Below are 27690 nucleotides of genomic sequence, written 5' to 3'. Positions count from 1 at the left end.
ATGGATTTTCAACAGCAAGAGTCTCAACAACCATCATCCGTATCTGGTATGTCTCTTGAAGAAATGATTGAATTACTAGCTGCTAATATATATCGATTTCAACAGGAGACACAAGCGATGGCGGAACAAGTGCAACTATTGACATCCGAGATGGCAGATCAAGTGCATCTATTGGCGTCCAGGATAACGCAATTAACTTCTTACGTGAGTGAAGAATTGCCCTCACAGACCGTCGTCGACGTTAAGAAAGATGAGAGTGCAATTATTCTGACAAGTGACATGGAATTGCAAGAGTTTCAAGAAAATGGATCTAAAGATGCAGATGAAAAGGATGTTGAAGTGCAAGAAATGGGGCCTCAACATCAACTCGTTCAAGTGAATGAACCCAGTGAACAATCTCCAAATGCAGTGATATCTTCTCCATTCCTTAATCAATATTTTCCTGACTCTTATTCTTCAACTCCTGTTACTGAGATTGATTTTATTATACCAAAAAATTTTAAATTTTATGATAGGAATAAGTTAAAAGTGGCAATGACAAAATATCTTGAACCAATAAATACGCATGATGGAGGAGTAAGTGAAGAATCCAGATTATTGTTGATTGGTTTGGCGCCATCTACTAGTCCATGGAAGATCGTAGCTTGTGTGCTCAAGAATTATTCTATTTACGAGGACTACCAGGATTACATAGAGAATGAAGCACTGAAACGAGCCACATGATTTTATCCTCCCTGAACAAACATGACAATGTCTAGCCAAAAACATTAAAGAAAGACGCTCTTTTGGGAGGCAATCCAAATATTGGTTTTATTGTTTTTAGTTGTTCAATTCTTTCGTTTTGTCGTTTCCCCGTTGGGTAGTATCAATATTAATATTTTCCTCCACAATGACCAGGAAGTGCATTCTTGGCGTGCCCACGCGGTGTTTGTGTCTCCTGAGATCAGTGGACATTTACCAATCTTAGCATGCCCATGCAGTGTTAGTGCCTCCTGAGGTCAGTGGACGTTTTATAATCTTGGCGTGCCCATGCGGTGTTTGACAACCCAAAAACAAATGAAATAATTTTAAAAAAATCAAAATTTTTTTAATTATTTTCCTTTTTGTTTTCTCTTCAAAAATTCAAATCTTGAAATATAAATTCGAAAAAATGAAAAAAAAATATTTTTATTTGAAAAATAAAGAACCAAAAACTATCTTTTTCTTTTCTTTTCTTTTTTCTTTTTTCTTTTTTTTTTTTCTTTCTTCTTCTTTTCTTTCTTTCTTTCTTTCTTTTCTTTCTTCCTTTTTCCCTGCTGCCCTGCTTCCTTTTTTTTTTGTTTCCTCCATTGTCGCCGCCACCAACCTCGCACGCCGCTGCCCCAGCTCTCCCTCTCCCTCACCTCTGCCCCAGCTCACTTTTCACTCTTGCTCTCCACCTCACTGTCTACCTCCACCTCAAATCGCTCCACTTTCCGCTAACGCCATCTCCCCAGCGCACACGCCCGCACACGCCCGCACGCGCAGCCAATAGTGAGCGCCACGGCTCCTCTTCCATCGCGCGCAGCTCCTCCTGAGCTCGCGCGCTAGTGGCAATCGATGCCCGCCTCTCCAGCTAGCTCTCCCTGCCGCGACCACGGCTGTTCCGCTACTCCAGGCCAAGCAAGCAGCGCGCGCTACCCCGTCCTCCTCTCGCCCATGACCGCGCGTCGCTGCTCAGTACCACCACTGCCTCTGCAGGCGTCGAAGTTTAAATCATCTGAGGTCCAATTTCTTTTTTATTATTGCAGTACATTGCAGTCCTTTTGTTGGGAATTTTGTGTGTTTAGACTACCGGAACTATCTATTGCTCCTGTAGTTGGATATTTCTGTGATTCTTTGTTGAATTGGGAGGCTACTGTGCCATTTGCTTTGCTTATTCAGGTTGGGCACATTTGGTGGAATTGTTGGGCTGCATTAATTCTATTTTTGCCTAAATTGAGACCACCTATACTTATTGATTGGAATTGCTGTTTGTTGGGATATTTGTCTAGTCTTTGGGTGGCTAACTTGCACATGTTGTTGATTGGGTTGGTCGTTTGAGTTGTTTCATTTTCTGTGGAGTGCACCAGTGGTGTTGATTGGAGTATTCAGCCTACATTTGTGGATTTTATTTGGTTGGCTGCCTGTTTGACTACTAAATAACGAACCTTGTGATTCAATTATTGTCCGACTTTTGAACTACTATTACTGGCGTTGCCCATTTCTTGGGTCATTTGGGCACTATTTGGGTCTAATTGCCATGTTTGGGAGTTTTCTGGCAAGAGATTTCAATTACTTCGTTCATTGGAGCACTTGCTGCAATTCTGGGCTACATTGATTCTGCTTTTAACTAACATTGGAACCACCAAGACTGGAGACTCGAGTGACCCACATTGACGTCAACTTGCATTACCTGGAGCAGAATTTGGCAGCACTTATGCACCATGCGGGTCTTGCTCCTCAATTCCCGCCTGACCCGTCCCTATTTTAACGACTTCAGGGAAGTACCGTTGCCCTTCTCCTTTCTTTTGCTGTTAGATTATCACATTGGCGGCAATGTGTGATTTAGGTGTGGGGGGGATCAGTTGTGGTACTAGTATTTCCAGTTTTCAATTTTTAGGTGTTTTTCCTTTGTTTTTAGTTTGATATTTATCTCCTTTTCGTTTATTTCTTTTATTCGTGATCAGCTCTTATTTGAATACCAAGTTTTAATGTTGGATTGTTGCCTCTAATTCTGCTCTTGCCAAGTTTTAGTAATAAAAGGGTATCAAGTTAATGTGGTTCAGTTTAGGAACATCTCTTTGGTGAATATCAATAATTGCCTGACTTTTCTAATTTTTGGTTAACTTTTCTAGGCATAGGGAATGATTGTTGGTATTTTTCATGTGAATTGGTCCAGTTATTAATTTTAGTTCTCCATGTTTGAAAATTTGAGGCTGGCTGCTGTTATTTTTGTGTTATTTTTAGTTATTGTGGTATATGATTGTAAATAAGAGGTGACTATACTCCACTAGTTGTTACTACTGAGTAATCGGGGATTTTCACCTAAAATGTCGATTCTCGCGTCAAAATGTAGTAGTTACTATGAATGTGTGGTACCATAGCGATTGGAGCTGAGTAACCGGGCTCCTCCATCTGTCAAATGTTGGAGTTCGCGTCAAAAGGCTCTAAGGGCTATAGACTAAGTCTTTTGTTATTCAAAAAAAAAAAAAAGAAGAAGAAAAACAAAAGAAAAAAGAAAAAAAAAGAGAGAAGTAAAGTAAAGATTGTGTTAGTATATGAAAAAGTTAGCTTGCCGATTTGTGATATTAATGTCGAGATTTTGGTTAATAGTTGGACCATTTGCTGATAAATGTGAGCAACCATCCTCTTTTCTTAGATTAGTTTGCCTTAATTTGGAGGAGTTGGTGGTTGGGAAGCTAATCGGGGTGGTTTTTCTTGGATCTTAACTTGTGATGCTTGATATATGTTTTTCTGGGTATCTTGGCAATAGGGTAGATGAAGCAATACCCATTTTCAAATTTTGATGTTATTTGTCGTCCCCATGCTTGAGGGCAAGTATGATTTAGGTGTGGGGGGGAATTGATAGGGTGTTAATTGTTAGTTATTTTATTATTAATTTCCCCTTTGTCCTTACTAAATATTGTTTTAAATTGTTAATATATACTTATATTTGGTATTTGGACCTATCTACAGGAAATGGAATTAAAAAGTGCTAAAAAATGGGACCTATTAGAGAAAATTGCTCCACATGTGAGAGACTCCAAACAAGCTTCACAAAGCAGACAGATGGCATTTCCTTTTTGCTGATTAGGAGTTGAAGTCTTTGAGGAGCAAGAGGAAACGAAAAGAGAAAAATTCGGTTGGAGCTTACTTGTGGGAATTGGACTCTCAATTTGTGCGGGGACCACGGAGAGAAGAAAGGCATTAGTCATTTGAATTGAAAGGAAACAAACGTGCAGAGAGTTGTTTTTGTTCCTTATTCATGGGGACCACTGGATAGATAGCTTTAGTCATTTCCTTTTGGCTATATAAGGACAATCGTAAGAAAGGGTACGGGGAGTTTTTAGCATAGTTTAGTTTTATTCTTTCTTGGTTCTTTTGATGGCCTGGACCTCAATTAAATTACGTGGAGATTTTCTCATGAGGCGTGGCTAAATTCTCATCTAGTCGAAGGCCAACTTGAAGGCGCGGTTTCAAATATCTGTGCGATCGAATTAATTTTATTTATTTCTTTTATTCATTGGTATTTGTATGTTTCCTAATTTAATTGCTTATGTTTATTATGTTATTTGAATGTCAAGGGCCCGATATTCGAATTAATTTAATGATCTAATGCCAAATTAATTGATTGAATCCGTAATTGTTTAATTGATTAATAGCAGTGGCGATTGGTTTCATGTTAGGGAAACATATGATCTAATTTAAACAAACCCTCGTAGCGTGTTTGTTGGTTAGGGTTGAGCTTTTCTAATTATTAATGCAATCGAGTAATTAAATCCTATGGTTGTATCTAGGGTTATTTCTTGGTTAGAGAAATAGTTAACGGTCGTACCTTAACTATCGAGAAATTAAGGAAAGATTGGTTGTTCATCGCGTGTATGACAACTATGACCAATCTAGTAATGAGTAATTGAATTATCTTTGCATCAATAATCAGTTGAATGGACCGTGTCTGAAAAGTTGCACCTTTGGCTAGAGTCATATTGGTTATTGATTAATTCTTGTTTATTTCTATTAGTTGTTTCATTAGTTAGTTAATTAAAAAAATTTATATTTTTCAAAAATCCCCCATGCGCTAAACTCTAGAAGAGACGAATTATCCCCAATCCCTGTGGATTCGACCCTACTCACTGCTATATACAAAATTTGTATTTTTCTTGAGTAGGTAATTATTATTGCACAAGCATCGACAACCCTGCCAAGTACAAAGGCAAAATCTCAAATTGACAACCATAGCAATATAGGTAATCAATTCCTTGTTATCTCTGTCTAATACATGTTAGTTGCATATCATGAAATTTTCAGAGTTGATCATCATAAATTAAACCCTGCATGTGAGAACAATTAACTTAGTTCGCTGATAAACTACCAAGCATGACAAAAGAAACCTCTTCTCCTTTTATTAATTCTTTCTAGCTTTTATTAGTTTTCATTATTTTACTAATACAACTTGTATAGCTACAAAAGGGGCATTTATGAGAACTATTTTTCATTTTTATCCTCAAAATACTTTTTTAAGTGTACTTTTCTGATTTAAACTGATTTTGTTACAAAACACTTAATCTCACCGCCGTAGGAATAACGCTTCAGACTTCGAAGTCAATAGTTCTCTCCCATTTTGCTTAGAGGATACTTACTCGGGTAACATAAAAACTAGACATCTAGGTTTAGCACTATGTGCATATTTGGCTTTAAGTTGAACTCTCTCCCATCCAACCAAGTATAAGTCAAAAGACCATAAGGATCCTTTATCTTGATAAAGTAAAATTTACTCGAGTATTGAAGAAATTCATTATTTAAGAACATAGTGTTCCCATTTTTTTAGTATAGTATCATAAAAACTAATCATCCTCATAATCTCACAGCATTGGCTCTTTCATATATATTTATTTATTTTTAAATATTTTAGATGAGGATGGAAAGTTGTCGAATGTTTCACATAAAGTTAGTAAACATATATGGAGCTATATATGTTTACTCCCAATTGTAGGATAATTAGCCACATCTAATTGAGATTGGTCCCTCCCCCCCCCCCCCCCAACAACAAAAAAAATATATTGAGGACATTTCACCTTAGTAGTCAGAGTATAAGGAAAATTTAAAAACTGAGAAAAGTTTGTTAATAGCATATTTGGGGACCAAATTTGTTTTAATTGAAACTTTGGGTCAGTTTGGCACACATGCCAAATGTTGAGGATTAAAACTGTATTTTTCACTTTATTTCATTTCATGAGTTTGGTTTGAACACCATCACTGCATATAGGGGTAAATGCAATTTGGTCAACCGACAGGTTCATTTGGTTATCTTAACCAAAAGTTAACATAATTAACCCACTTATACCATAGACTAGATTCAGACAAAAGTTTCCAGTCAACTGCCATCCTTTCATGTAGAAAGACTGCACTATTAGCTTCTTTTGTTGGACTTGCATTCATCTTGGTTGGTTGGAAGCAAATACATGGAAATGAGTGAATAGCTTCAATTCTCGACTCTGGAGCCTAAGGACTTAGACTGGGGTAGTTGTTGACCGAAACTTGTATTTCCACACAATGAATGCCTTAGACTAGTGCAGGCCCATAGAGGATTAGGACACTTCTCTGCATCTTCACTTCTTTTATCCTTCAAATTTTCAGACACTTAATAATTTTAGCTTGGCTTGGAGTAGTATCCTTTTCATCATTCTTGGAACATTATGTTATACCCAAAATTCAATTTTGCCACATAGAATGCTAAAGCACCGGAATTGCTTGTGATATCAATTACTCGAAAGCGGGACAATACATAAAAAAGCTAGTCCGACAAAATCTAGTCGTCCATCGAGGACCAAGAATCAATTTTTTTAAGAAAGTAAAGTTAAAATTGAGAATGTTACTAAACATAGGACATGATGATAAATTAATTATCACCAATAGACTAGGAGAAAATACACTAAAATGGCAAGAACAAAGATTTTGGTTTAACCTTCCCACCCCTCCTTATTTCCTTCCAAATCCCAAACTGCCAAATTTAGGAATCAAATCCTGAACTTCGTAGCAAAGAGACTTCCTCATAGAAACTTGGTGAATAAATGAGGGAATTCTTTTTTTTTTTTAATGTTGTGTTTTTCATTTTAGGATATTTCAAAATATTTGTCATCTTAATAAAATTAAGGTTGTTTTTTTATCACTTTTTTCAATATTGTCCCTATTTTTAGTTGTATGTCAAGTTATATTCAAATTTGAATTTTAAATTTTTGAGGGCAAGTTTAGAAACAGATATCACTCTACCCTGGGACTACAATAACTGATATCAGAGATTCTTGACTAATGCCTCAATAATCACTTTCTCTACCTTATTTATTTCTCCCTTCGCCATTGAGTTATTACCTAATATTTTTTGATATAATAGTAACAGAAAAATTCAACTTAAAATTATTGACAAAAAAAATTTTGTGAATCGAAATACCAACTTTCCATGCTACATATTTTAGCTAGATTTTCTTAATTCAAGCATAATGGATAATTGTTATGCTGATAAAGTGGATTTGGAGATAAGATAGCGATAGAGATAAGCACAAAAAATGAAAATAAAAAAGGGCTCAGATGTTTAAGTTACATTTTTGTTAAACTTCAAGATTTCTTGTGTAAGTTGGACAAATATTGAGAGAGATCATGTGCTCTAACTAACTACCTTTGGACAGTTGGCCACTACCAAAGATTTTAGGTCTTGATGGGGTGAAAAATCAAAGGTTCAAACCTTCTCTCCAATCAATGTGTCACTATATGTGGTTTCTTCTAAATTCATATGGGTGCATAGCGCACCTGTCTGGTTCGATATTGGTTCAATTTTCGTCGATTTCTCTAGATCCTGTTGGGCCTCTCCCTCCACCCCCGGACTCTAGGTAAAAGTAGAAGTAGGGTGGATTAGATATTGCCATCTGATTAAAAAAAAAAAAAAAGAGAGATCATGTGCTCTGAATATAGGGTATTTATGTCATTGGCCGAGTTTTGGTAGTTGGGTTTGAACGCTCCCACTTAATCTGTCCAGTCAACTGCCTTTCTTTCGTGTTAAAAGGACTGTATTAATGGCTTCACTTCTTAGTTTGCCATGTTTCTTGGAGGACAACAAACACAGAATCTGGAGTGTAGGGACTTAGACAGGAGTAGTTCTTGACCAATATATAACTTGTCTTTCCACACAATGAATGCCTTAGACAAAATAGGGCCATAATTGTAGCCAACAACCAAAACAACACTGTTGATCTGAATGCGCTTCTTGCCTTCAAAGCCGCCATTTTCGATCCCCAAAGGATCATCCCAACCAACTGGTCCACATCTACCTCTGTTTGCAACTGGATTGGAATCACTTGTAATGCTCGTCATCACAGAGTCGCAGCCATTGACCTTTCTTACATGGGAATTGCGGGAACGATACCTCCAGAACTGGGAAATCTTTCTTTTCTCGTCAGGTTGAATGTTATGAATAACAGCTTTCATGGACATCTTCCAACCGAGCTATCTCGTCTGCTCCGATTGAAGTACATCAACTTGGAAGGTAATGCCTTTGAGGGAGAACTTCCGTCATGGTTGGGAGCTTTAACTGCACTCCGATACTTATCCTTCCGAGATAACGGATTTTCAGGTTCATTATCAGGCAGGCTCTCTAATTTCACAAAGTTAGAGACCATCAGTTTGGGTTTCAACTTTTTTACTGGAAATCTTTCTGAAGAATTCAGCGCTCTACCGAAATTGACAGTTTTGGACATTCAATTTAACCAACTTGTAGGCCCTCTGCCACTGGCTCTGTTTAACCTCTCCTCATTGCAAGTTATTGGTTTTACCAATAATAGCTTATCGGGTTCCCTCCAAGCACATATCTGCAATTATCTCCCACAACTTAAAGGGCTTTACTTATCACTTAATAACTTTGAAGGCGAAATTCCATCAGGCATCGGAGAATGCTCAAGACTTCAAGTTTTATCCTTGTCTCACAACAAATTCCGAGGATATATACCAAAGGAAATTTGGAATCTAACCACGCTTACACAATTATATTTGGGTGGGAACGACCTGACAGGTAAGCTGCCAAGTTCACTTTGTTTTGAAAAATTCTTGTGTATTTCGAGCACCAATTGACCGCAGATTTAAATGCTTGTAGGGTTGTGAGTTTAGATGCGTGGGGTGTGGAGAAACACTTAAACTTAATGTTTAAATAGATTAAGTTGAAACTTAATGTTTAGGTAGACTGTATATAAGCAATGATTCCTTCTTTTTTGCATATTTGTTCATCAAGGATTATATGGGGATGTTTTCACATAGGTAATAATAGTTAAAAATTGGAGACATTACGCAAGAACCCCATGGGGTGTGGTACTCTAACCTCTAACTGCCATGCGGTTTAGAAATACACAGCTAAACCCTTTGCACTTTAGATTGTAAGCTACGATTATAGATGACAATCAAACCCATTTAACTAAATTTATGCATACGCACCCATCAATAATTGGATATGGGTATATTAAGTTTTTAAAAATGGGTATAATTTGGTAATCCATCAAACCCAATTAACACATTTAAAATTATCTTCTCCAAACTTCCATTCTTCTCTCACCCATTTAGAAGAAATTTGAGACCTGTGTTTGATTAATGAATTCATTGTTGGAGACTTTCATGCATTAATATTGCTGAAACTTTGTATATAGTGGAATGTTTTATTTTTCAGCCTTAACAAATATTTGATACATCTTTTACACAGATAGATATCCTACTTAATTTTTTTTTTCTAGATTTTTCATTTTGCCATGATGTTAACTACGTTTGTTTAATTTATTATTATTATTTGTTGGTTTATCTTATCATTTTATTTTCTCGTTGTTTGTTAACTTGCTTATTTTTCAACATTACCAGTGTATGATAAGTTTTAGCCTCCTTTCCTATATTTCCAAAATGAAATTTTAAATTTACAGACCAAAAAAATGCTAGGGGTTCAAAAGTTTTTGATGAAGTTTTTATGTTAACTTTCATAGTACTTAGTTCAAATTTTTATATTCTTATTGTTCAATTATTAAATAGTATGCAATTTTACGATATAGAACATGGATGGGAAAAAATTGGTAATTAGGCTTATTGAGCATTACAAATAAATGTTTAAAACTAATGATAGGTGTAAAGGGTGAAATAAATTGATAATTTAGTTTGCAAAAATGAATTTAAATAAGTTTACAAAAAGGTAAAATAAATAGGTTACAAATGGGTAATTGGGTTACTCAACTCATTTTTTAACTTACTCATTTATACCCATCTAATTAAATAGGTATAAATGGGTTGACTCACATATACGCATTACCCATTACCTATTTCAACCCTTTCAAACCCGCCCAAATCACCCACTTTGACACCTCTAGTTAAGATGATGAAATGCATACAAACTAACAGTCTTGTGCAAGAAGCCAACTCTATTAACATACATAACGTAAATTCATCCTTTTTCTTAATTCTGTACGTTATCTTTATTTATTTCAAACTGAATTGTTAGTTTGCAATGTTTCGATGTTTTTATTTTCAACTTTTTCATCTTTATTTTGTCAAAAGATGTAAAATGAAAAATATTCTTCCTTAATCAATCAAAATTTGCAACAACATTACTAAAGTAACTAATTATAGCCGGCAATTGTCGTCCATGACTAACTGATTTAATTTTATTGTGTAGAGTGCAGATTAAGACTGAAAATCCATCATAACCCATTGAAAATTGTTCAAAATCCTTGGTAACCCAATGAGAAAAACTCATTGGGTTTTGGAGGATTTTGAGACTAAACTCATAAGAGCATGAAAAATTTACATCACATACACTATTGCTGATAATCGCTAACTACTTGAGTATTGGTGCAAACTTCAAGTGAATAAAGAAGTTTTTGTTTTCAACAAAATAAAGATAAAAGTTAGAAAATAAAAGAACACAGAGTTACTAAACCTAACCTCACCTAACTCGATAGTTCAATTGGTCAACTTAGTGATCTTGGATTAGTAGTTGGACTGAATGAGGAAGGAAATCGTTAACTAGTCAATAATTCATCAATGTAAAATCTAAAATACTGACCTGTTCAACTAGTAATTTAATAATTATAATGTTTTTAGTAATTAAAATATTTTATTGTACAATATTTTAGAAACACCGACTGGGTCAGTAAATCTATAGTTAAGTCGCTAACCTGTTATACCAATGGCCTTCTCAGGTTGATGTCGGACATTTGAAACTTCATGGCTTTACCATCTACGAAAGAAAATGCAAAAAATATTAATTTCGATACGCATATTTAGATTTTATATCAATTTTATTTCTAATTTATGCACACATTTAAAAATCCATTGACATATGCATAAAGATTGCCACCAAAATGACCTCCAATTTTTGGGGGTGTATGTAATCGTCATTTTGCCAATATATACGGGAGATTTACGTGATACTGTTTGAAACTTGACTGAAGATCCTTAGAATTCCTAAATATATATATACATACATATATATATTATACATATAATTATGCCATACTGTTAATTATATTTATCATCATGCCGTGATTTCTGGGCAGGTGAAATTCCAAAAATCATTGGCAATCTCTATAATTTGGAGATACTAAGCATGGAGCGTGCTAATATTACAGGTAAAAAACTAGATACATTTTGACATGAGATCTATTTCATTATTCCATCATTAGAATACTTTTCTCAAACTTGAATTTGAACTTGAAGTCAAGCGAGTTCAAATACAAATCAAATTGGACTCTTTCTCATATGTCAATTGGTCAGTCATACCAGTGCACTGAATGAGCTAAAACGATTTTGATCAGCTTGATCTCAATATGCTACAGCCTACATCTATAACTCAATTTCAAATTCCAATTGATTGCACTTCAAAAATAGAGATACTGATTTTTTTTCGCTACGATAGATCTATATCTATTCTATACTACAGGAAATGGGGATCTGAAAAGATTAAGCAAAAATCGAAGAGAACTGAATCACCTACCGACCCAAACGAGTGCGCTTGTCTGGAAGTGACAGGTGCCGAACCTGTACAATAATAAATACCTACTCGAGAAAAGTACAGATTTTGTATATAGCGGTGAGTAGGGTCGAATCCACAGGGACTGGGGATAATTCGTTTCTTCTAGAGTCCAGAGTATGGGGGGTTCTGGATTAAATGTTAACTAAATAAATTAACTGCAGAAAATAATTAATTCAAAGAAATAATTAAGGGAAAACTCTAGCCAAGGGTACACTTCAGAAATGGTTCAAACACTGATCATTGATTCACAGATAATTCCACATTTATTAATAGATTAGTTATAGTTGTCATGCACGCGATAAACAACCAACCTTTCCTTACTTTCTCGATAGTTAAGGTACGACCGTTAACTATTTCTCTAACCCAAAAACAACCCTAGGTACGACCGTAGAGTTTAATTTCTAGATTGCATTAATAATTAGAAAGACCCAATCCTAACTAACAAACACGCTACGAGGGTTTGTTTAAATTAGATCGTATGTTCCCCTGACATAAACCCAATTACGCCAGTTGCTACTGAGATAAAGATAACGAACAATTACGGATTCAATTATCCCTATTTAGCAAAATAGCCTATGTGAATAATTAAATATTGCGCATCTATTCAATCACTCACACGAGCTATAACAATTAAAAGCAGGAAACATATAAATACCAATAAATTAAGGAAGCAATTAAAATAAATTAGATCTCACAGTAATTGTTGAACCAAGTCTTCAGTTGTCCCCTTGACTAGAATTGAGAGGTTAGTCCTCCATTAATGGAGAACAACCATGCGAAAAAAAGCTAAGAAAAGAAAAACTAAAACTCTGCTAAAAGCTTAAACTAAAACTATTGATTGATAACAGTTCTCAGTACGTTTGTCTCCCTTTTTAAAGCCAAAAGGAAGTCTAATGCTATCTCTAGTGGTCCCCACACCAAATTCAAAGTCTTGTACGTTTCTTTTCCTAGAGTCCAAATGACTCATGCTTCTTATCCGTGGTCCCCGCACGTGGACAAAGCTCCAAAGTACTTGTTGTTCCAAGTCTCTCTACGTTGCTTTCTTTGAAAAGCCCAAATGACTAAATGCCTTGCACTAGCTTGTGGTCCCCACCAATTCAAGAGTCCAAGGTCCTTAGAAGTCTCCATTTTCCCATAAAAGTCCCTCCTTTTTGGTAATTTTCTGCTTTGTTCCTGAAATTAAGCCCCAATACCAAATATAAGTAAATATTAATAATTAAAACAATATTTGGCAAGAATAAAAGGGGAAATTAACAATAAAATTACTAACAATTAACACCCTATCAATTCCCCCCACACCTAAATCATGCTTGCCCTCAAGCATGGGAACAACAATTGAACACCAAAATTTGACCATGGCTGTTACTCCAACTACCGTATTGCCAAGACACCAAGAAAATCATATATCAAGCGACACAGTTCAAGATCCAAGAAAAATCACCCCGGTTAGCATCTAAACTACCAACTCCTCCAATTTAAAGCAAACTAATCTAAGAAAAAGGAATGGTTGCTCACATTTATCAGCAAATGGTCCAACTATTAATCCAAATCTCAACATTAACCCATAGATCGGTAAGCTGACTTTAGACACACTTACACAACCTTCACCTTTTTTATCACGTTTTTCTATTTTTCTCTTTTTTTTTTCTTTTTCAATAATAACAAAAGACTTAGTTTCTAGCTATTAGAGCCTTTTGACGCGAACTCCAACATTTGATAGATGTAGGAGCCCGGTTACTCAGCTCCAATCGCTACGAGACCATGCACTCATAGCAACTACTACCTTTTGACGCGAAAATCAACACTTTAGATGAAGATCCCCGGTTACTCAGTAGTAACTACTAGCGGAGTACAGTCAACTCTTATTTACAATCATATAACACAACAACTAAAAATAATAGCAGCCAGCCTCAAATTCCAAACATGGAGAACTAAAATTAATAATTGGACCAATTCACATGAAGAATGCCAACAATCATTCCCTATGCCTAGAAGAGTTAACCAAAAATTGGAAAAGTCAAGCAAGTATTGATATTCACCAAAGAGATGTTCCTGAACTCAACTACATCAACTTGATATCCTTTTATTACTAAAACTTGGCAATAGCAGAATTAGAAACAGCAATCCAGTATCAAACTTGGTATTCAAACAAGAACTGACCACTCGGAAAAAGAAAAGAAAATAAGCGAAAAAGGGAGATAAATATCAAAATAAAACAAAAGGAAAAACCTCTAGAACCTAAAAACTGAAAACTGAAAATACTAGCTGTACCACAGCTCTCCCCCCCACACCTGAATCCGACATTGTCCTCAATGGAGGTAATAAAGCAAAGAAAACAAATAGGACAGCGAAACTTCCCTGAATACGTGGTGAAAGGTCGCGGGCGGCTATGGAATAGTTGGGAACGGTGGACTGAAAATGGTGCTACGGTAGTGTGCGGCAGCGAAAGGTTGCAGAGGGAAGGAGAGTTCCAGCGTACGTCGTGGTCCAAGCGACAGCAGGGTGGAGGAGGTGGAGGTTGGGAGGTCCTAGACCCAGAAGAGGATCTGGGTCTCACCATGGTCTCCAATTACCACTCCAATCAACAAGAAATCAAAGCGTCCAACAAATATAGAGACCAGTGCTCCAGATGGGGTAATGAGAGCCCGGAGCAACAAACACTCAAGCAACAAAGCAAATTTTCAATAAAAGCCCCAAACAAATCCACACGCAAGCGATAGGCAGATTACCCCGATAATGCAAGTAAAATTGACCAATCTCAACAAGTAAATCACTGTCAGAGTTGCCTCCCAACAATTAACAGATAATGATGGAACTGGCCCACCCCAAAATCCCAACAAATGTCTTCAATTGGACAGTTAATTACACAATTCTACCTGCTAAAATTAGCAATTGACCCAAGAAGAGGGAAATTCAAGCAACAGTAGTTCGGAGATCTAGCAGGAGCAACACTTTAAGCACAAAAGCCCAATAGTCAATGGTGCGCAACAAAAATTAAATCAGAGCAAAATTAAATCAGCCACAAGAACCTCTTAGAAATCGCAACCGATGGTGCACAGAAGCAGCAACTAAATGCCCAACCCCAAATCGCAACAAACGCCCAACAAAAGCAGCGAACCCCCAAAATCAACTCCCAATAACTTCCAAATAAAATAGCTATCAGAGGGTCTAGAAAATATCAATCTCAAGGGCGAAAAGAATTCCCAAACAAATGAATTGGGATAGTAACTATGGCCATGAACTCAGCAATCAATGCACTAAGTATTATAGTTGCTGGATTGAACAAATAAATGCACAACTCTGCCAACTACAATTCAGCAGAGGCCCAAATACTTTAGCTACTTAAATCAACAGTCATAGGGCATCAAGAATTCAGCAAAATAATTTAGCAGGGGCCCGAAAACCAAAATTCAACATAGAACCCAAAGTCTGTGCCCAATTCAGTCTAGAAATGTATTCCAGAAATAGTACTCCAAATATAAGTAATTTACCTTAGAAAGTTGGCCAATAAATTGGGAAAAACAAGTAACTCCGCCTCATATCAGAGGTACCAAGCAGATGATGGTCGCACGATGGAGGGGCGGCGATCTTGGGTGGTGGAGCTGTGGAGCTGTGGAGCTGCGGAGCTGCGGAGCTGCGATGAGTTGGTGGAGGTGCACCAGCGAGGTGGAGAGGGCGACTGGAGTTGGCGGCAAGCTGGGGTGGAGCTGGTGGTGCGCGAGGTGAAGCTGGAGCTGGAGGGAAGCTCGGCGAGCTGGTGGTGACTCTGGCGGCGGGCGAGGCGAAGATCGCGCGAGGTGGATGGCGTACGGGCTGAGAAGCTACGCAAACCAGTGACGGAGCTTCGCACAAGGGGAAGGTCGCGCGAGGGAGAGAGGAAGTTGGGGTGGCGTGTGAAGGAGAGCTGGTGGTCGTCCGTGAGGTGGAGCGTGGAGGCGGCGGCAATGGAGGAAACAAAAGATAAGGGAAGCAGGGCAGCGGGAAGAAGGAAGAAAGAAAGAAAGAAAAAAAGAGAAAGAAAGAAAGAAAAAGAAAAAGAAGAAAAAAAATATTTTTGGTTTTTTTTTTTTCAATGTTTTTTTTTTCCCAAATTTTTTTCCCGAATTTAAATTTTCAAAATCTGAATTTTTAAAAAAAAAATGTTTTTTTTTTTGAATTTTTGAAAATTTTTTTTTTTTTTTGAATTCATTTTTGGGTCGTCAAACACTGCGTGGGCACACCAAGATTATAAAACGTCCACTGATCTCAAGAGACACAAACACCGCGTGGGCACGCCAAGATTGGACTTCCTGTCACAGTAGAGAAAAATATGAAGACCATTACTACTCAACTGAGAAACAAAAAACGAAAGAAATGAAAAACGAAAAATAATAAAATCAATATTTGGGTTGCCTCCCAAAAAGCGCCTTTCTTTAATGTCTTTGGCTAGACATTGTTATGTCTTGTTCATGGAGGATAAAATCTTGTGGCTCGCTTCAATGCTTCATCTTCAATATGATCCTGGTAACCCTCATAGATGGAGTAATCTTTGAGCACATGATCTACAGGCTTCCATGGACTAGTAAATGGTGCTAAACAAGTCAACGATAATTTGCATTCTCCATTCACTCCTCCATCACATGCATTCTTCGGTTCAAGATATTTTTCCATTGCCACTCTTAACTTATTCCTGTCATGAAATTTCAAATTTTCTGGTATAATAAAATCAATTTCAGTAACAGGAATTGAAGAATAGGAGTCAGGAAAATATTGATTAAGGAGTGGAGAAGATGTCACCGCATTTGGAGATTGTTCACTGGATTCATTCACTTGAATGTCACCGCATCTGCAGATTTCTCATTTTGACACTCTTGCATCTCCTCATCACTAGTCAAGCAAATTGCACTCTCGTTTTCTTCTAGATCAACAACGGTTTTCGAGGGCAATTCTTCAAATTGAGAAGCCAATCGATTTATTCTGGATGTCAATAGACACATTTGATCTTCCAGATTACTCATTGCCTCCTTCATCATCTCATTTCTCCTTTGTGTCTCCTGTTGGAATTGATATGTATTAATAGCTATCGATTCAACTATTTCTTCAAGAGACATACCTGACATAGATGATGATTCCTGAGACTCTTGCTGTTGAAAATCCATTGGCCCCGTCGCATAATTAAAATTGGAATTATCCCACCATCCTTGATCATACCTGTTTGGATAAGGGTCATACCACGTTTGAAATCGAGATGGAAAATCTCCAAAAGTATCAATTGGAGCACTTAGATTATCTTGAAATGCGGGACATGTGTCGGTTGAATAATTTGAGGCAAAATAAGTTTCACAATTTGCAACAGCCCATTGATCATTAGGAAGAACACGAGTCTCATAACCCCATTCAGGAATAAAGTCCAGTCTATCATCAAAATATGGAATGTTAGCAGCCATAAAAAATAATAATAATAATAAATAAAAAAATAAGAGAAAAATAAATTTAAAAAAATGAAAACAAAATAAACTAAAAAAGAAACAAATTAATCTGGCACCAGTCCCCGGCAACGGCGCCAAAAATTGACAGGTGCCGAACCTGTACAATAATAAATACCTACTCGAGAAAAGTACAGATTTTGTATATAGCGGTGAGTAGGGTCGAATCCACAGGGACTGGGGATAATTCGTTTCTTCTAGAGTCCAGAGTATGGGGGGTTCTGGATTAAATGTTAACTAAATAAATTAACTGCAGAAAATAATTAATTCAAAGAAATAATTAAGGGAAAACTCTAGCCAAGGGTACACTTCAGAAATGGTTCAGACACTGATCATTGATTCACAGATAATTCCACATTTATTAATAGATTAGTTATAGTTGTCATGCACGCGATAAACAACCAACCTTTCCTTACTTTCTCGATAGTTAAGGTACGACCGTTAACTATTTCTCTAACCCAAAAACAAGCCTAGGTACGACCGTAGAGTTTAATTTCTAGATTGCATTAATAATTAGAAAGACCCAATCCTAACTAACAAACACGCTACGAGGGTTTGTTTAAATTAGATCGTATGTTCCCCTGACATAAACCCAATTACGCCAGTTGCTACTGAGATAAAGATAACGAACAATTACGGATTCAATTATCCCTATTTAGCAAAATAGCCTATGTGAATAATTAAATATTGCGCATCTATTCAATCACTCACACGAGCTATAACAATTAAAAGTAGGAAACATATAAATACCAATAAATTAAGGAAGCAATTAAAATAAATTAGATCTCACAGTAATTGTTGAACCAAGTCTTCAGTTGTCCCCTTGACTAGAATTGAGAGGTTAGTCCTCCATTAATGGAGAACAACCATGCGAAAAAAAGCTAAGAAAAGAAAAACTAAAACTCTGCTAAAAGCTTAAACTAAAACTATTGATTGATAACAGTTCTCAGTACGTTTGTCTCCCTTTTTAAAGCCAAAAGGAAGTCTAATGCTATCTCTAGTGGTCCCCACACCAAATTCAAAGTCTTGTACGTTTCTTTTCCTAGAGTCCAAATGACTCATGCTTCTTATCCGTGGTCCCCGCACGTGGACAAAGCCTCCAAAGTACTTGTTGTTCCAAGTCTCTCTACGTTGCTTTCTTTGAAAAGCCCAAATGACTAAATGTCTTGCACTAGCTTGTGGTCCCCACCAATTCAAGAGTCCAAGGTCCTTAGAAGTCTCCATTTTCCCATAAAAGTCCCTCCTTTTTGGTAATTTTCTGCTTTGTTCCTGAAATTAAGCCCCAATACCAAATATAAGTAAATATTAATAATTAAAACAATATTTGGCAAGAATAAAAGGGGAAATTAACAATAAAATTACTAACAATTAACACCCTATCAGGAAGCCACTTAAAAGTGGCTTGCCACATTTTTGAGATACTGATAGGGGCCTAACAAATGATACAATGGGAAATAGGAAGACGAGGAAGCACTTAGAGAGAGGGTACAAAGAGATAGAAAGAGTGAATGGTTGGAGAGAGGAAAGTGTATAATTCTATGCCTCTGTTGACAATGTCATGTTATTTCGTTTGAAACAGTCTCAAAATGTTTTGTCATTTCCAACATTGTCAATGAATTATACCACTTGCTTTCCTGTCTTTGCCCCTGAATTTGTTGAGATGCTTCCTCTTTCTCTAAATTCAGCCACTTGACTTTAGATATGTGAGATACAAAAGTTTTGCCATGTTGTCATGCTTTGGTTACTACTTTCCTAGGCAAAAATTCTACAAAATGGGATAGCAGTTAGTACCCATGAGTACGGATCAAGTATATGAAAGACACGAATACAATAATTGACGTCAAAGCGGTTTGGATTAGGCACATGAGCTGTAAATTTTACTGAAAGACGTAAGGCTCAGTACAAGTTGAGAATAACGAGGTATTGTTGTGACAAGGTTGTGGGGCACAGATTGAGTGGACATAAAAATGATTGAGAGCTGAAAATGTGGAACTTTTGTTATGGTGGGCAGAGTTGGGGAATTAAGCCATGTTTTTAAACATAGAACGGACCGATCGGTCCAATTGATTGAGTCGAAAATCAGATAAGTATCCGGTCTGAATTATCTTAAAAGCTCAAGTTGTTAGAGACTTGGTCAAAACCAGAAGAACCGGTAAAAATTGGATTTTTTTTATTTTCCTTTTTGTTGAATTTTTTTCCTTCCGTACCTTTAACTCCAAATCCTTGTGAGCTCTCCCCTCTTTCACTTCAATTCAAGTATCAAAAATCAATATTTTAACATTTTTTTAAACAAGATCTAAGATTTGTATTCAAAAGAAAAAAAGATCCAAAAATGCAAAAAAGGGAGTGAAGAAGAGAAAGATTTGAAGAAAAGATATAAGCTTGATATTTCATAAGATTGAGAATAAAAAATTAATAAAATAAGAATGAAAATAAAATTAGAAGAAGAAGAAGAAGAAAGGAGTTGCAGAATTGCAAAGAAAGAGGATGATGAAACTCAGGTAGTTGTGCTCTATGCAATGCGTCAGGAGTAGAGGATGAAATGGGAAAGTGTAATGCGGGGTCAAAGCATTTTTAATATTATGTTTTGACCTCCAGATTGTTAAAAACTATTAATATACCTCAAATATTTTATACTTTATAAATATTGTCCTAAAGTTTGGTGTTATTTTTCAATCAAGTCTATAATTTTAATTCTAAATTTGTTAATGTTCATTGAATAATATAAATTGCTATTTGATTGTTCTAATTTTCTTGTATTTTCTTGTTAAATACATTTGAAACATCAAATATATATGAATATAATTTTATTAATATTAACATGCTCTTAGATATTTTACGTACAATATTTTAATTTTTAAATAATTTTTATTTATGACATCATCTGGTTCAACCCCTAATCGAATCTGATCGAACTCATTGACTCTTAAGTTTGACCGAGTCGATACCTGATTCGAGTCTGAAAATATAGGAATTAAATAAGCAACTTGTTAGTGGTTGAAGCAGTTGAGGAGAACAATTAAACCAATCACGGGGTAGGAGGAAAATGATCATAATTTAATATGTACAATTAATTAAACCAATCCTAGGAGAAATGATTATTAATTATTAAATTAATAATTATAAAGGAGTAAATGAATGGTTAATTAATTAGTTGAGATGGAATATTCGTGGGAGAAATGATATGTTTTTGCATGATTGTTTATCATATTTGCGGATATAACATAAAGAAATTTTAAAAAATGCATTTGCAATGGTATTAGACCAAATTAATGTGATTGAATTGATGACATAATAACTGGAGTGCATATAGGTGAAATTTAATTAGGCCATATTTGTCACTTCTAAATTTTCAACATTATCATCACATCACTTAATTATACTTTTATCAGCTGATTAACATGTTGCCTATGTATTATCAACCAATAGCACAACTAACTTTCACCAATAACCAACCACAAACATTATAATAATATTAAAAAAGCTTTTAAAAGATCAAAGTTTTTCACTTATTAAAATTTTATACCAATTTCTGTTGTATAAAAAGTGATTTTTTTTTAAATTGCACGTAAGCTGAGTGTGCCCTTTATCACTAGTAATGCTAATGGTATTTGTACTAATGTATACATGCTTGAAATCAAATATTCGTATTGATTAGACTATACAGAGATACAATAAAGAATATTTTTTAATAGGTGTAAATACAAAAATATAACTTCTCATTGTCTATTCTAAAAGTAGGACAACAAGCAATCTTCAGATTTTTTTTTTTTTACCAATTTGATTTGTCAGGTATAATACCTCAAGAGATTGGTAATCTTAGCAAGTTGGAACTACTAATCTTGGAGTCGAATAGGTTAAGAGGTCCCATCCCATTGAAACTTTTCAATAGTTCAACTACACGACTTATTTCTCTCGCGGAGAATGATTTGTCAGGCAAGCTTCCATCAACTATAGGTGCTTTCTTACCCAATCTTGAGGGACTCTACCTTGGGGGAAATGAATTCACTGGAACTATACTAACATCTATCTCAAATGCTTCTAGGCTCAGAATGCTAGACCTTGGTGTGAACCATTTTACTGGCGCAATTCCTCGTTCTCTTGGAAACTTGAGATTACTGGAACAGTTTGTTATATCGCAAAATGATTTTTCTGAGGACTCGCTATCCACAGAGTTGAGCTTCATCATATCCCTATCAAACTGCAAACATTTAAGAAGGTTGTGGATAAATGAGAATCCTCTTAATGGCTTCCTCCCAAAGTCTATTGGAAATCTTTCTAGCTCACTCGAATTCATTGATGCCACTCGTTGTGGAATCAGAAGTGAAATTCCAAGTTCGATTGGTAATTTGAGCAACTTGATAGGGCTGAACTTTGCAACCAATAGCTTGACAGGAGTAATTCCAACTACAATCAAATGGTTGTTGAAGCTTCAGATGATAGATCTAACTGACAACCAGATACAAGGAGCTATTCCAAGTGAGCTTTGTTATTTGTTGAACTTAGAAGGATTATATCTGGCAAAAAATAAGCTTTCTGGTGTGGTGCCCTCTGGTTTAGGAAATGTTACAACACTCAGATATGTTTATCTCAATTCTAACAATTTAAGTTCTAGAGATATTTTGGGGATGGACATGTCTGAAAATTGTTTGACAGGTCCTTTGCCTGCGGAAATTGGAAACTTGAAGGCATTAGTCTATTTGAACCTTTCAAATAATCAATACTTGGGTGGGATACCTAGCACTGTTGGAACACTACAGGATTTGCAAGAACTCGCCTTGGAACATAACAAGCTACAAGGATTGATACCAGATTCCATGAAGAATATGCTGCAGTTACAGCATTTGGATCTATCTTTTAACAATCTGGAAGGTGAAATTCCCAACTCATTACACGTACTATCAAATCTCCAATACTTTAATGTGTCTTACAACAGATTGAGAGGACCGATTCCTCATGGAGGACCATTCACAAATTTCACGAACCTATCTTTTCTCTCAAATGAAGCATTGTGTGGTGCTCCTTGGCGCCAACCTTGTACAAGTACATTTCAACATGAATCAGGGACAAAAAGGATAGTCATGATTGTTCTGTTGGCATTAGGTTCTGTCATATTAGCCTTGGTGATTTCAATTTTTTTGATGCGGTCAAAGTTGAGAAAGAAAACTCTAGCTCCGACTCAGAACTTGCTTCTCATGGCGATATTTGAAAGGGCATCCTTCCATGAACTTAGAAAAATAACAAATGGATTCAGCGAGAGCAACTTACTTGGCTCTGGGAGCTTTGGTTCAGTTTACAAGGGAATTCGTGAAAATGGGATGGTTTGGGCCATAGAGGTATTTGATTTGCAGCTAGAAGGTGCATTTAAAAGCTTTGACAGAGAATGTGAAGTCTTAAGCTGCCTTGTCATCGAAATTTAACTAAAGTAATTAGTGCTTGCTCTAGCCCTGACTTTAAGGCTTTGGTGCTTGAATATATGCACAATGGATGACTTGAGAAATGGCTTCATTCAAACCATCATTTCTTAAACATGAAGCAACGATTGGATGTTATGATAGATGTGGCTTGTGGTTTAGAATATCTCCATTATGGTTATTCAACTCCTATAGTTCACCGTGATTTGAAGCCTAGTAATATTCTACTGGATCAAGACATGGTTGGGCATGTTTGTGATTTTGGAATTGCAAAGTTGTTGGGAGATGGAGAATCTATGGTACAAACAAAGACTCTTGCTACATTTGGATATATTGCCCCAGGTGACTTTTCTTGATTACAATTTTGAATTTTTTATGTCATTCAAATTAATGTTTCAATTTTAACAACTAGTACGGTATGTGCAATATAAGAACTTTGAAAAAAAGACTTTGACAATGATTTTCAAACACTGATGCTAGAATATGGATTGGAAGGATTGGTTTCAACAAGTAGTGATGCTTACAGCTTTGGGATTACATTGATGGAAACATTTACAAAAAGAAAGCCGAAGGATAAGATGTTTACGGAGGAGTTAAGCCTCAGGCGTTGGGTACAAGATTGCTTACCGGATTCCATCATTCAGGTTATAGATGTAGATTTACTTCATCATGAAGGTGGACTGGTACAAAGGAAGATTGAATGCATATCATCTATCTTGCAAGTTGGTTTAAGTTGTACAACATATGTTCCTGAGGAGAGAATAAACATGAAAGAGATTCTAAGAGCGCTCCAGAAGATCAAACTTCAGTTTATCAAAGATATCGTACCTTGAAGCAGGTATAAACCATTATTTATGTGATATTCCAATAGCAACTTTTTCTTCAATCTTACGGTATAACAAAAGCTTAATCCAAGGATTACTATTCATTCAAGTAGTACTTCCGTTTTTCTCCTGAATACGTTGCAGAGTTCTGAGGCGCAAATGTAATTGGGGAATTCTTAGTCTTGACTTTGTGCACCACCGAAATGCTTATGGTTCAAAACAGGAATGAGATATGTTGTATTTACCAATAAGTTTGTTTACAGATATGGAGACCTCAAGTTCATAATCCCATTTTATATGTTATGAAAGCCCAAGCATTTTACTTGGTGTTTTTGTTTGACATACATATATTGCAATTAAGTTGATTATTTACTTTCAGTTATTGATCCATCTTTCCCTTTTTCAATTTTTGCAAATAAATGAGAAACAAATTGATCGTCGATATATATCACCATGCAGAGATACACGTAGGCATATGTATTTGTAAATACAGAGCATGCATATGGCATATAGATTCATGTATTTATTTTATCGGTCTGTCTAATGGGTGCTCTCATTAAGATGTACTTCAAATGTTAGATTTTTAGAAATATAAAATTAATTAAAAAAAAGTGCAAAAATGCAGAAGGATTAATTAGAAAAAATGTATAAATGTAAGGGATGGTAGTAATTGTTAGTATATATATATATATACATGATAGATTGGGTGGAATGTGGATGTGTTAACGAGTGTCGATTGGACATGCGTTAAAAAAAAACTTTTTTTTTTCAAATTACATTTTAAAGGTGCACATAACAGAGAGAGCAAAGTAGTTTCATGTCCAACAATTACTACCTAATAGAAATTAATAACACTTTTTAAGCGTTACCTGAAGCTCAAATTTGTAATTGGTGTTGACGATGGTGGGAGATTGTGAATAATAACGATGTACCATTTCCTTGAGCTGTGGGAATATATATTTTTTCTTGTGTGGGAACATTTGTTAAGTAGCTCTATTTTGAAAAATTACTTTCGTTGGAGCTCTTCACTAGACTGTAGGTGATTTGGGAACATTTCATTCATGCATTTTCTTTGACGTTGGAGATTCGGATTCCCCATCTAATTCATACATTCCTTTGACATTGGAGATTAAAAGAATTCAGCCGTTTCCATCCCCTCCGGGTTTTTTTTTTTGGATAAAATATCATAATTTCTTTAAAATTTGCACTAATGACAAAAAATACATCATCAAACATACACAGATATCAAAGACAGATCTGAAAAATAATAAAAATTACATTATAAATCTCCAAATTTAAAAAATAAGTTAAAATAATTATAGTTCCACGGACATCGTATATGCTTCCAAGCGCCAAATTGGCTGATTAAGTGCTCATAGAATCAAATTTGGATTCTGAAATACTCTTTATTTCTCCATGACAAGTCCGTAAAATATTCTTCAGACCATCAAAGAAAAAGAAAAAAAAAATTTATGCAAAGGAATATAGGATTAGTTTTTATTCTTAGCATTTCTGTAAGGTTTAATTTTCAGTTTTGGGACTCAGGACTTAAATGTGTAGACTCCATGACACACTTTGATGCCTGACGGATGGATGGGCCATGGATCCATGTATGGTTTTTTTTTTTATCGCTTTCCCGTTTGTTGCTTAGAAACGTTTGGGCCATAGAATTCAAGTGAGCCCATTCAGTGCTTTAGTATTTTGTAAAGCATTCTCTCAATGGATTTTGATGTTTTTTAGTAATTCTTCTATTTTGCTAATTTTGGCAAAGGTATTGATGGTTTTACAATAAATTCTTGTCAACTGTGTAAACTTATTGGCCAAAACTGAAACATGTGAAAAAATTTTAGGCTACAAATTATCTGAAATAACACAATTAAGGTGTGCGATGAAAATGATAGTTATTCACTACACACAATTAAGGTGTGCATTGGTAATTCGACATGTATCAAAACCAAGTATGCTTTTCATCCACATATCCACTATGGTTACAAAGGGAAAGAAATAAGGGTGCTGCATGGTGCAATTAATTGGAAAGAAAAAAAAAAACACACACACACAAGTGATGATAGAGTTCATGGTGCAATTCGAACTTGAAATTCTAGGGGCATGTAAGAAAAAAAATAATAACTACAACGGGAAGAATTTTTTTTTTTTTTTTTGGGGAGGGGGGAAGGTGAAGACCTTTAGCAAGTCTAGGTCTTGGGTCAAAATCTCGAATCTATTTCTCGCTCCTTTCCATCCAATTAACAGGAAGGATATAAGAAAAAAGAAAAAAATTGCTACAGGCCTAAGTCAAGTGAGTAATGGTAGTATAAGGTAGGCTTGTCAACGGTCCGGGTCTAGACCCGGACCCGGACCGAATCCGTGAAATTATTGCGGGTACGGGTAGGGATTTAATTTCGTTATCCGAACCCGGATTCAGATCAGTTTTGTCAAACAAAAAACGGGTCGGATACGAAATATAGTATTCCAGCCCGTATTAGACCCGGATCATGATATAAATGAATTAATAATTTAAAATATATATATTTATCAATATAATTTGATTAGAGTGATGTATTTGAGTAAAGTGAATTTGATTTCTTTTCTTATTTGATTTTTTTTGTATTAGTTAGAAATTAGTTTACAAATATATATTTTTCTCATATTTATTAGAAATTGTAAGTTGTAATAATTTTTTTCAAGCAAACCCGACCCGGATCCGAAACCCGTCGGATCCGGATCCGGAACATAGAGTAGAAGACCCGTCGGGTAAACGGGTCGGATCGGGTCCGGTATAGTGTGCCGAGTCCGGAATAATGAATTTTGGCCCGGACCAGGCCCATTTACAGGCCTAGTATAAGGCCTTTATCTCCTACAAACTAGGAGCCAGAAAACTCAGATAATTACTTATCTTTCTCTACACTTCACTTTAGAAAAGTCGGATGGAAAAAAGAGACATGGATTTCTACCCTTGTGGTCTTCGTCAAGATGGCAATATGAGGTGACTTTAGTATCAACCCCGGATTAGGGGAAAATAGACTCAACTGACAAGAAAAGGTGTTTAAAAGTCTCCATAACTATGTATCACTATCTGGAAAGAAGAATCCGCTTATCCCGAAGTCCAACATGAGGAATAAATCTTCCTTGGTAGGCAGGAAATATCTTGCAAGTGAATGATTGAAATGCATGTAGGCTCTGAGCAAAAAATAGAGTAAAAAATTTAATGAATACCTTAAAATGCTCTTATCTTACAAAATTCAATTTGTTCTTCTAAACAAAAAGAGTGTCAAGTTTTTCATGCCAATATTTGTTATTTGATAATTAATTATAACAATAAATCTTTTGTTGTAGTATGGTATTTTTCATAACGCTTTACTAGGAATATAAATTCTTTTTATGATAGAGAAGAAAGTGCTATTTTGTTTCTCTATTTTGTTTCTTTTAAAGTTTATGGACTATTTTTTTTAATAAAAATTTATGGACTAGTTTAGTGGTGGAACTATCATAATTTGGTAGTGATTTTGGGCCATTTTGTTTTAATCATTGTTGACTTATCCTTGATTTTGATACCAAAGAAAAGAGCTATAAAAAAAATTGGAGGATATTAAAAGTTATCAAAAAAATATTACTAGTTTAAAGTTTAATTTGGATAGATATTAGGGACAACAATGATAGTTCTTCTATACTTCAAATGAAATATAAGAGAAATAAATAGGAAGGAAAAAGGTAAAAATAATAATAAGATCCATCCTTTGCATAAACATGGCAACAAAAGAGTCTTCTTAAAATATTAAGGATAGTGTTGTCATTTTAAATGGACAAAAGAGGTAGGTGTAATTCTTGAAACTTTAGGGGAGCCAAGTGAAATTATTAGAAATCTCATGGGAGGTTTCTAAAATTATCCCGTCTAATTAACATAAACGCATTTATCACACACTTGACTCAGGCCATGTTACAGACTTTAAATTCCCCGTATTTAAATCCTTGGCATTATTGTTGAAGTCTTTTTTTGGAAAATAAAAACTTTGGCATCATCCTGATGGAAATACATGGATATATATAACGGTAGAAATGAATTAAGAGATCATTTTGACACTTTTTTATTGTTGAGGGACCAATTCAATATTTGAAATAGATAAAGGACCAATAGTTGATCATTGGAATAGTGTAGGAGCTCCCTAAGTGGTTCACCCCACAAAATAAAATCCAAAACTTCAGGTTAGTTTTTAACA

At 35.5% G+C, this 27690-nt stretch overlaps 2 protein-coding genes across 2 annotated transcripts; both read left to right on the top strand.

Moving 5' to 3' along the window:
• Window positions 1-22655, top strand: LOC113752485 (LRR receptor-like serine/threonine-protein kinase GSO2). Its single transcript, XM_027296596.1, has 5 exons — window positions 1-388; window positions 7520-7604; window positions 7917-8779; window positions 11295-11366; window positions 21028-22655. The coding sequence occupies exons 1-5, from the start codon at window positions 1-3 to the stop codon at window positions 22653-22655; spliced, it is 3036 nt and encodes a 1011-aa protein (XP_027152397.1).
• Window positions 22656-22765: 110 nt separating this feature from the next.
• On the top strand, window positions 22766-23482 carry LOC113752484 (receptor kinase-like protein Xa21). The gene is made up of 2 exons (XM_027296595.1): window positions 22766-22991; window positions 23130-23482. Exons 1-2 carry the CDS (start codon window positions 22766-22768, stop codon window positions 23480-23482), a joined length of 579 nt encoding a protein of 192 aa, XP_027152396.1.
• Window positions 23483-27690: the final 4208 nt, after the last annotated feature.

Source organism: Coffea eugenioides, chromosome 11 (assembly GCF_003713205.1).
Source record: "Coffea eugenioides isolate CCC68of chromosome 11, Ceug_1.0, whole genome shotgun sequence".
NCBI lineage: Eukaryota > Viridiplantae > Streptophyta > Magnoliopsida > Gentianales > Rubiaceae > Coffea > Coffea eugenioides.
Note: the sequence above shows the minus strand (reverse complement) of the source record. Positions and strands in the feature narration are given on the sequence as shown.